Raw genomic sequence first — 11,675 nt, forward strand, 5'->3', positions numbered from 1 at the left:
TAGTTAGGAAAGTTAACAAAAGAATTTTGTATGTTGCTATGTTTTGCTTAACACTCTTCTGCTTCTCATTACATTTCTTCACTGCTGTCTGTTTGTTCCTGGTAATTTGTTTCCGTTCCTGTCAGGGCTAATGCATTTTCACACCATCTCCCATCTTTTCTTTTCTAGTTTGTTGCTTTTTTACCACTGGAATGCCACCCCTGATTCCTTCATAAGTTTCCTCAAAACTAAACCCAGATCCTACCTTGGAACACTAGAATTGAATATCTGCTCCATTCTTGGCTCTTAACAGCGCATAAGAACATTTTTTTGTCTTGGCACATAAATAAATGTTTGTACGTCTAGCATTTAGTGTAGTGTTCCCCTCTGTTTGCTGCCCATTCTAGTAAAGCTTTTTAAATAACAATAACAGTCTCTATACATACAAAGTATAGCTTTTTACACCTTTTTAACCTAAACGCCAGAATGGGAACTTCTAAACACCTGCAAAACACAGTGTAAAAAAAAAAAAAAAAACTTTATTCAAATAATTTACAAGTTCAGATATTTAATAATATGCATCTTAAACTTAAAAAAATATTTACAAGTCCTTTTTTAGCGTGATCCTTCCCTTAATCCCTTATGTGGTACAAATCATTAGGATGACAAGCCGACTACAGAGGACAGCACAAAGTTAAAGATACAGATCCCTAACAAGCTATGGAAGAATTTTTTTTTTTTATATATATTACGAGCATTGACAGAAAAACACTGTACTCTGCAATCAAGATTTACAGGAATTTAAAACCAAATCTAAATACATTTTCAATTTACAAGAAAAAAACATTAATAAACAATGCACAACAAATGCTTGGTATATGAACATTTACAGATAATAACAATGAAAAGAGGACAAAAATGATATAGGGAAGTGGCAGTGTGTACCCTTTATGGACAGAATTAATGAAGGAAGGATAAAACACAATAATAATTTACATTAAAAAAGTATGAATTTTATTTGATCCATATGTAAAAACAAAAAGCCTTACGCGTTTCGTACCAAAGGGTACTTAATCATAGGCTATAGCCTATGATTAAGTACCCTTTGGTACGAAACGCGTAAGGCTTTTTGTTTTTACATATGGATCAAATAAAATTCATACTTTTTTTAATGTAAATCACTTATTTTTTGGCTGCTTCTTTCTACTTTTGAAAAAATCCGGAGTGCCTGCCTGCTTCAATTTTGATTTTCCCATGATGGCTCCCTGTGCTGAAAGATCTGGGGGCATGAGCACCCGGACCCACCTTTACTATGGGTAAGAGTTATCTGTATACATAACAATCTGTGATCATCCCCTTATTTGGATTGCATCTGTTCCTTGGGCACCTTGTTACCTCTCACTTATAGCTTTTAAAAAACCTTCAGGCTTTTAAGGGAATTTTAACCAATCCAGTGGTTCTTACAGCAGAACATGCCTTCTGGATCTGCCCCTAAATATACATGTGCCTGTTTACACCTTGATTTCCAAAGTTCTATACCTTATTTAAATCTATATAAAAAAACCTTTAGTAACAATTAAATAAAAAGATGTGTTTTTTTTCCATCCAGACAATAACAAATAAGTTTGGTCCACTTTTTATTATCTACAGCAGCCAACAAATACCTCATTGTATCTAGAAAGAGACTGTCTGTTCAAGGAGTTGCGTTTTGGTTCATTCTTAAAAATAGGAGAATGTAAAAATTCTGAATCAGTAAAAGGATCTCCTCTTCTGAGTTTCCTGTTAAGTGGAAAAAAGAGAAATGTTATTTGTTCTGCTCAAGGCCTTATACACGCTTGCATTTTACATGAAATTGCGGGGCACAAAGTGCTTGCCTTCATAAACTTGCCCTGAAATAGTGCAGATTATATTCACACTCTGCTAGGGGATGCATTGTGAATTGTAGGGGATCCACCAGAAGACAATTCAGTGCTTGTGTGAGTGTTTCTATGAGCTAGGTACCTGCAGTGGGTCAAGTCCAGCTCTGTAGGTCCCGGGTTGGATAGTAAATAGCCCCACTGCGGGTGGGTTTGAGTAGTGGGCCAGGGCAGGGCGCACAGAGGTGTGGTGCGTGCAGGTCGGGGGTCAGCGAGTCTGGTTTGGGCACTGGCCTACCCAACGAGACCTGCACGGTATCTAATTTTACACAAGTGAGGTTAAGACTTGTTGCAGAGACAATGCTATTTGGGTTTTCACTGCCAACTTTTCAGAGAAAAACTACTGATGTCTTAAAATGGTCTGAGAATTTTGCTGCATACACAAAGGACAAATCTCAGTGATTTTGCAGGATAATTTAATGTGCTTGCTATGAGCACCATGTGAATGCCAGGTAATATTCTCTGCTATTTGTCCCACCATTTACTTAAAAAAATTGGCTCCCTCAATATGTGTGTGCCACGGATGCAGATCAGATACTATTATCACTCATGGATAACTTGTCATTAGAAACTACTGCCAAACTCACATGTGAGCACTTGCAATTACTGACAGTTCCTAAATGTGCAACTTCTGACTGGAACCAAAGTTGACGTATGAACACATTTTAAAATAATATAATAAATTGTGTCCTTGATTGAACAACTAGTTACTTGTGAATAAACCGGTTATGTTAGCTTTTCCTTTGCAAGGCATGAATATCACAGCACAGGGTTTCTCAGTTACTGTACTAGGTTAGAAACAATAGCTGCTGTATACATACCCGCTCAGTTTTGGCTCTGCATAATTAATGCCGACTTTGCATCGACGTTTGCGGCTTGGAGTACTAGATCTCTTCATTTCATCCTCATTAAAATGCATATTGGCGTGTTTTTTAACATCTGTATTTCCAGGTAAATTTGTAACATCGGATAAACTTATACGTGGAGTGGAGGAACCGCCGAGTTCACCTGAAAAACAGAATTGTGTTGCAATGGATCTTCAGTACATACAGTAGAGAATCCTTAATCTAGAATGCTTAAAGAACTAAACCCTAAAAAATAATACAGCTAGAAATGCCATAATTTATTTGCTGAACTTACTGCAACAGCCTAAAAGTTCAGCCTCCTTACAATAGGCCTTTACAGTTGTCACATGAGCTCTCCATCTTGGATTCTGTGGAAGTGACAATGCACATGCTAAGTGTGCTCTGAGCAGGGGGAGGTTTACTTGTTTTTCTTTAGTTAAGTTTTAGTTCTCCTTTAAGACCTGAGGTTTTCTCAATCAAGATTCTTTCAGTAATTTGAAACAATTTTTAAAGTTTCAAAAAAAAAAAAAAAAAAAAACATGCGTTTCATTCAACATGGATCTGTGCTGTTACAAATTGTTTAAATGGGACATTGAGGGAATGCCAGATGTTTCTGGATAAAAGACCTCACAGTAAATCTTAAACCAAAAAGAACAATATCAGTAATTTTAATCTACATGATGAATTGAGAAAATGCTTTAATCTAGAATACATTTTACATGTTTTCAAGCTGAAAAAATAAACATTTGTTTGTCCCTGTTCCTATGATATATAAATGACTTTGCTCGCTCTTTCATTAGTTCACCATCCCAATAAATACTTTTTAGCTTCAATTACTGCCGGAACTTTTCCTGCTTCTACCTAGATCATAGTACAGCAAGCACATGGAAAAATGAAGAAGGGCTGCCTATGCCTATCAACTTAGCTGATATTACAAGAGACAGGCTGCTACAAAACAGGCTGTTAGAGGACAGCCTTCTACTGGAAAATTTTACTCTGCATTAAAAGGAGAACTAAACCCTACGCAAATTTCTTTACAATTATTACCCCTGCATAGCTTGGGAATACACACAATTTAAAGAAACATTACTTTAATAAATACAAATAGGATTTCTATTAAGCTCTTTGCCCTGCTGCAGTTCAGTTTGCCTTGTAAACTTCGGCACAGCACAGAACAAAGAGCAGACTATACACCCCAATCTACAGTGCTGGCACAAAGTTAGTTTTAAGTCAGTAATGTAGATTCTACAATCCACAGCTCTAAAAAGATAAAGGGCAGCTAAAGCAAGAAAAAAAGGCCAATATGATAGTCTATGTATACCAGCACTATGCAAGTAGATCCTGAGGCAGGGATCTTCTCATACAAGGCTACATATACACAAACACACACACATTACCTGCTGTATAGATTATGCTGTTGTCAAGTTCATCTGAGAAAACCTTGACCTCTAGGTCTTCTCCAATTTCATTGTTTGTATTTATACGTGTTGGCAAAAAGGAATTCTCTCTGTGTGTCTCAGCAGACTCTGCGAATGAATTTTCTGATTTCCGTTTCAAGACATTTCTTGTAATTTTCTTTTCATTGGCTAAAGATACAAAAAGGTCATGGGGAATTGAGATTTAATGATCTGAACTGGGTTTCCACTGTTTGCTCACTCTCTCTATTTATAACTGTAAAGATATTTAAGGAAGGGAAGAATATATTTATGTTGAAAGTTGCCTGGTGGATATAAAAGTGAAAACATTTCCAGTGTTTCACAGGTTGGGCTATCTAACTGGTTTGCTGGCTGCAAAGAGCACCTAAGCACACCTTTCTAGGAAATGAAGTAACATGCGACAATGACTTAATTCAACTAATGTGGTAAATAGATACAGACTTAAGCAGGCCACGCAAGTACTGATGAGCATATAAGGGAGTAAAGAGGGGCTGCAGCTCTTTACCTCCTGTTGGTCCAAATGAGCAGGATAACAGAAGGGTGTTCATACTGCGTATGGCTGCCTTTATAAATGCTGTTCACACAGAACATTATTCAATGAAAAAGGTATGGCTGTGTGCACAAAACAAAGAAAATAACATACCTTCTTCCTGTACTTCAGACTTAAGCTCATTTTCCATGATTGGATTCTTCCTGGCTGTATTTCGTTTTGATCTTGACCTTAAGGGAACAGGTGCAACATCAGGCTTGAGATTTTTGGTTTTTGACTTGTCCTTATAAGGTTCATATAAACTGTCATCCAGCTCCCCTTCACTGCTACTTTTTTCTGATGTGCTTTCATTCAGGCTTTCTTCCAGCTTATTTTGCCGGAATGGGGTGACATGTACACTTTCTTCACAGACAAAGTCATAGGCATCTCCAGAATTCAGGGAAGAGTTCATTTTCTCTTTGGTGACACTTTTCTTGGAAGCACTTCTATCTCTGCTCTTCGATCTAGCCCTAGGTTTTGAATTTTCCCATGGCTTTTTTAACTGAGAAACAGTCACTTTTTCTGCTTTGCCTTTTCTAACCCTCTCCCTTCCAACCCGAGACTCCTCTTTATTTTTGTTTGAGATTTGCTTTGCTTCGGGAGCTAAACCTGTAACTTTAGATCCATTTGCTTGTGGAAAACATTTCTCCTTTAGAGGACTTGCAGGCTCATCAACAGTGTCTATACCTCCAACTGCCCCATTTTCATTGGAGCATTCCTCTGTAGGAAAAGGTCTCTCTGTTCCAACAGCAGTGTGCTCTGAATTCACATTATCATCTTCCAGTGGCAGACATTCTTCCAGGCACAAGTTTAAGCTAGAGGCACGCCGTCTTAACGATACATTTTTATTCAAAGTTCCTCCACTTTCGGTTTTGTGCTCATTGCTAGATTCATCCAGCCTGGATATAAAACTAGGTTGGCTTGTATGGGACCTCCTTCCTAGTAAATTATGGATGAAAAAAAAAAAAAAAGACATGTGAAGTCTAACTAAAGTGCAGAGAAACTATACTTCTGTTCTTGTCTAGATAGTTGTACAGAATATACATGCACAAGATCCTGAAACAAATCTAAATATTACAATAAAAAAATGCATCAACTGTGAACAGATATTTGTCACATTTAGTCATTCTCTGCTTTAAAGTCACATGAATTTAAGGGTTTGGCTGAAAACTTAGCATCTGCTTGAATCCTGAAAAAAGTGCTAGAAATTTGGCACATCCCTAATAGAGGTTTTAACAGACTTCGATGATTAATTAAAGAAATCATGTGCCTACCTTTGGATTGCCGTTTCACACAAGCTGTGTTTCTGTTGGCTTCCAAAACCACTTTGTCTTGGAAATTCATTTTCTCAGGGAATTTATTTTTGGAACCTGTGTCTGAATCAGGAGCATCTTTTGGCAATCTCCTAAAACAAAATTAAACAGCAAGATATTAGGCTACACAAACTGTCAATATACATACATAATACCAAGTAACTATGTATATACAAGAGCAGTGTTCATAAGCTGAATATTTTGTATCACTGAAAAGGACCATCTTCATATACTGCAGAATTTCTCATCATTTTCCCTATGAATGTCATCTGTAAGAACATGTGTGCAAGCTTTGAAAATTAGGGTTAAATGAACTTTTGGCTAGGATGAGAAAGACCCTTTTTCTTCTTCAAGTACATTTGTGGCATGGGACAAATTCTTTCCAACTATACACCCATACCAGCGATTCCTAAAGAGCATTAGCAGTTCGTGTGAACATGTGACCAGTATTCTGATCTTGTACAAGCTGAAGACACAATATTTTTTAAAGAAAGAGTAGGAAACCCCAAGACATAACCTCCACTGTAAAAGCAGTACACAGATACCATAGACATAGAGGGAGAACAGAATTATCTAAGATAGTGATGGAAAATAAAAAAAACAACAAAATGTTACAATGGAAGGTGATGGCTTGTATGCAAAAAAACAAAACAAAAACAAGCTAAAATACAAACAGAGGCAAAAAGTAGCAGTGTGTGCAGGACTAATTACAAATAATCAAGTTTCTTAGGGAGATGGAAAAACTTACAAAATTTCAGATTCCCCAGAATAGTTGGAAATTTTTTCTTCTACTTTTGATGGATTCGTCTTGTTGTACTAAAATTTAAAAACAGAATTATTTATTGTAGCAATTTAGAAAAATATATTCAATACAATCACCACAGTGAAACCATATTTTTAATTTATTCTTATTCTCCAAATTACATGTGAATGGGAAGTTCCTCCTGACGCGTTGGCTGGCCATTTAAAACTACACAACATATAACTGATCACACGCGAATGACAGATCCTACTGCCTCCATAGGGATTTGGGAGGAGATCATGAAGGTTCATATGACGATGGGATAGAAAACAAGGATCTTGTGCAACACAGACTGTGCAGACAATGATAATTAAAGCGGATATCTACCCTGGGGGAGATATTTGGGCAGTTGGGTTGTTTGCAACATCCAGTTGGCCAAGTGTTACATAATATGTCGTGCTCTTGTTCTACACATTGAAGATACTGCTCTGCAGTCTCACTGGGCTATTAATCTCCCACTCAATTCCCACATTGCCTTTGTCATACACTTTGAAATTCAAAACACATACATGTGATATGTAACAAAAACAAAAAAAGGAAAAACGTACATTTTCATTTGAACATAACGAGTGTGCAGGTTCAAGGAGGCTTGCTGTTTCCAACAAATTGTGTGCGACTTTGGCAATTATCTCTTTTAAAGAAGCCAGCTTAGACTAGAATAAAGAATAGAGACAAACCAGTTTAATTAACTACACATTTTGACTTTACTTCATACCAAACATTTGCCCCATTATTTTATAAAAATACAAATAGATGCTACCATGAGTGGGAAACTGGGTAGAAAGCATGCACCCAAAAAAGGCAGACAGGCAGTGACTAGCATTTTCATACTAAGGCCTTTGTAGCTTATGGACTCATACACAGATAAATAGTAAGATACGGGTGTTACATGGCAGCCACTGAAACTATTTCTTTTTCAAATTTAGCAGAGGTACAACACCCAGCACCTTGGCCCAAGTAGTAAAATTGATGGTGTATGCCAGTTGCAGAGCAACATTATGAAAGATTACCTCGGCAGTATCCCGCCCTTGCTGTGACTGCAGCTTGCGCCGTAACATAAATATTTCAAACATCAACCTCTGGTGTTCTCTCTTTAAACTGAGAATAAGATCTTGCGCTTGCCTGGTTTTTAATTTCTCTGCTTCTAAAGCCAGAGCAAGGGCCGTATTATTAGCTTTATAGTTCTTGATCGCTGTTGAACCATTGTCTGGAAGGTAAAAAAAAAAATGTGTAAGACTTTAAATACAATTACTTTCTGCATAGAAATTAAAGTTAAAATAAATGTCGTACTGAGTATTTGGACTTTGGTGCATAATGTCTTGCTACCGGTCGCCACCTTAGCCAGCTTCTTTATTCGTTTCTCTTTCATGCGCTCTTTTATGTCTTCCAGGCTGTCTTGAAATGCCTGCTTTGTGCATCTTTCCTTTACCATCGTTGCCCTTCGAGCACTGCAAAATTAACAGCAAAATGAAACAATTTTAATATCGGCAAGGATAGGCAAAGTACATCTTGAAACATAGTGACAAGGTATAGGCCTAAATAAAGAAAGGGACCCATTCATTAAACCACAATTTTTGGTGCTTAAAATCACGATTGGAAAAAATTCAGAATAGCTACGATAATTACTGATGTTCGAAAATTCTTTTATTGGTCGTATGTAAATAACGTGGTCGCGTTCCGAAAGTCACAAATTTTTTCGGATCCGAACATTTGTAAACGGCGCAAAAACCTTTCTGGCTTTGAAAGCTTCAATGTATGATTTTGGAAGCCGCCCATAGGATTCAGTGGCACTCTACAGATCCAACCTGGCCAAAAGATAGTCACGATACTGAAGCTTGAATGAATTCCGAAATGGTCGTAGTCTTTAAGATAAAAAAACAACTTTTTCGTGGACGTTAACGAAAACTTTGTGGAATCTAGATGAAAAGTTCTTTAATATAGAATATGTTTTTTTCTCCAAAAAAAAAATTGTGGTTTAATGAATGGGCCCCTGAGTGTCTGTCAGTGTGTAGCATTACACCTAAAGGAGGAAACCTGCAGCCCCCTGAAAATGTCACTAAATAATAATAAAACATTCCTGAACAAAGCAGTTGTCATAGCCAGGACATAACCATACTTTCCTATTATTTCTCTTCATGTTAAGATACCCTGTATACTGTATGCCCACAACAATAAACTAAAAAATAAACCTTAAATATTCATATTAAACATGTTTAATACCTGCATTGTGTGTAAATAGATTGCTGTTTGAAGCAGTATCTGACTCTGCTTGTTCTGACTCCTGAAACAATGCAGCAGAAGCCAGTTGCGTAAAACAACCTGGAAGTGAAATGATTCCTGCTACATTGTTTCAAGGGTCAGAACCAGAAAACTGAAGAGGATAAACAAATAGTCATTTTAACAGACATTTCGCATAGCAGCATTTATAAAAGTAATACTATAGAGGCTGCAATTTGATCTATCTTAAGACTTCAAATGGCGTAACATTTCATAATTTAAAAATAAATTCAGGCACCCTAGCTCCCGCCCTCCGTTTCGAAGGCTTCAGCCCACTGACAGAGCAGCAGGCCCGACTAACCGAGGTAAATGGCCCATGGCCAACAGTCCCGCTTTTCTAACTCAGCCCGAAAGTATCAGAGTGCTACTCACACCTCACGCAAAACTGTTAACTTCAAATCCGTCCCTCCGCCAGTGTTACAAAAAAATCAAACGCAAATCTCATCACGCGAGACTATGATGTCACGACAAGACGCAACCCACATGACGTACAAGGGGCCGCCCTGTGGGCGTGGCGTCAGCCCTGGAGCTGCTAGAAAGTGGCAGTAACTTCGCTACCAATATGTCTTCTCTGCGCTCGCACTTCTGCTTTTGTTACAGAATGGAGGAATAAAAGTCTTATCTGTTGTTATGATTGCCAGCCATGCTCTCCGCCAGCTTAGCTTCCAGTATTTCCGTAGACATGTGCTGCTGAGAGTTCTGCCTTGTGGAATGGAACTACAAATAGAAGAGTCCCTAGTTGCCAACGGTTACGCCCTCTTCTAATTTGATCAGAAACGAAATTATTTTGTGCTTACTAGGGAGGAGTGAAATTGCTATCTATTACGTTTTTTTATTCCGTGTTTATTGACATTTATGTCAGTTATAGTAATAATCTCACACACAGGTGTGTGTTCTAGGGTTGCTGCCCATCTGCAGCCTAGTTATTCAAGGGACTGGCAGGGTTCTTTTCAGTTTATAATGGCCAACTGTGAGGGGGTTATTTTTTATTTAAACAAAAAAATCTATTGTTTCCCCCACTCTATTAGCCCGCAACTCTGGTGAGGGAAACTACTGATTTTTATAGTATACTTTTTATTTCTAAATTACCCAGTTTACATAGCAAATAATTCACTCTACCATTTACATTTTTATTCTGAAACCAACAAATGTATTTTTTTAGTTGTAATATTGGTGTGTAGGCAGGTATCTCAGTGCATTGTGCCTGAGTCTGAGCTTTCAGAAGGAGCCAGTGCTACACATTAGAGCTGCTTTCAGCTAACCTATTGTTTCTCCTACTCCCATGTAACCGGAGGAGTCCCAAGCCAGACTTTAATTTCTTACTATTGATAGCTATTCTGATATCTGCTGGGAGCTGCTATCTTGCTATCACTCTATCTCCACTTTACAGCTCAGCAGTAAAGTATGACAAGTTTATCAGAGCACAGGTCACATGGTTGTAGTACCCTGGGAAATGAAGAATATGGCTGTGAAATTTCAAAATTAAATAAAATCTGTGTTTCTGGCGGAAAAGCTCTTCAAACAGTGTTTTGAAAAAATCATGTTTTCCCATGAATTCCCAAGTAATTCTTTAAATAATACATCCTATAATCATTGCACTAAATTATGGTGCCAAGTTACAAAGTGTAAGTTTCATCAGGATGTTAGTGAATGGGCAGAGGATTTATGTATGTATGTATGTGTGTATGTGTGTGTTTCTCCAGTATAATGAACAAAGTGCTGACTGCAAGAATGCAGTAGAGCTCAATCAGTACAGGCTGTTTCAGTAACTCTCCCAAGACCAAAACACAAGAATAATTGGATCATTATAAAAGTGATAACCTTGCATTTTTCTCCTCTGTGAAAGACTTTCCCATATGTATCCAAAATATTTTTGGCAAATTTCTGAGTCAGTGTTTTGAAAGAATGCTGGCAAGCATGCTGTAATTTTGCAATAAGTTATAATGATTTTGGCTAGCTTGGAGCAGGCAGACACTTTAGGTAAAACCTCTGATTCTTTATTTTCATAAACTGAATAAAAATATGAAAAAAAAGTCCTGTGAACCTTATTTCTATTGACACTGCAGCATCCACCCCACCACTACCAGCTTTCACAGCTCTCACGCAAGCATAACCGACAGTCAACGACTATCTGCCAGCAACACCTTCTCTTGTACCAGCTTGTAACATCAGCACATCAAATCCTCTAAATGGAAAGTGCTTTCAGATGCTTTATGTCACATTTGGTTGGTGGCTCATCTCATGTTTACAGAAGTGCACAGCCCTAGCTTTTGTAAAAACTATTCTTTGAAATACCTATTCAGACCATTTAGAGTGAGTGGAACCAGTCTGAAAAACTTAGAGGATTTTTTTAAACACATATCTAGTCCCTAAAGCAGTGGGTCAAGGTACCAAAGGTGTCATCTTTGGTAACCTTACCAGCTAATGACTGAGTTGAAAAAAGCCCATGTGCAATCTAGGGTTACCAGCTCACTTAAAAATTCAGGGACATGTCTAGTAAATGCATGTTACAGGGCCTCACTGATTGCATTTAAATTAAATTGCAATCAGCACAGCTATTCTATCTGGATTCTCTAGA

General features: G+C 37.6%; 1 protein-coding gene across 4 annotated transcripts; it reads right to left on the bottom strand.

The window, feature by feature from the left end:
• Positions 1-501: 501 nt before the first annotated feature.
• On the bottom strand, positions 502-9,577 carry sgo1 (shugoshin 1). 4 transcript variants are annotated; one of them, XM_031903207.1, is made up of 10 exons: positions 9,470-9,577; positions 8,111-8,268; positions 7,831-8,027; positions 7,369-7,473; positions 6,767-6,834; positions 5,980-6,110; positions 4,820-5,644; positions 4,138-4,326; positions 2,717-2,903; positions 502-1,758 (listed from the first exon to the last, which is right to left on the bottom strand). In XM_031903207.1, exons 2-10 carry the CDS (start codon positions 8,250-8,252, stop codon positions 1,620-1,622), a joined length of 1,983 nt encoding a protein of 660 aa, XP_031759067.1. In that variant the 5' UTR covers positions 8,253-8,268; positions 9,470-9,577; the 3' UTR covers positions 502-1,619.
• Positions 9,578-11,675: the final 2,098 nt, after the last annotated feature.

This window comes from Xenopus tropicalis, chromosome 6 (genome assembly GCF_000004195.4).
Source record: "Xenopus tropicalis strain Nigerian chromosome 6, UCB_Xtro_10.0, whole genome shotgun sequence".
NCBI classification, from domain to species: domain Eukaryota; kingdom Metazoa; phylum Chordata; class Amphibia; order Anura; family Pipidae; genus Xenopus; species Xenopus tropicalis.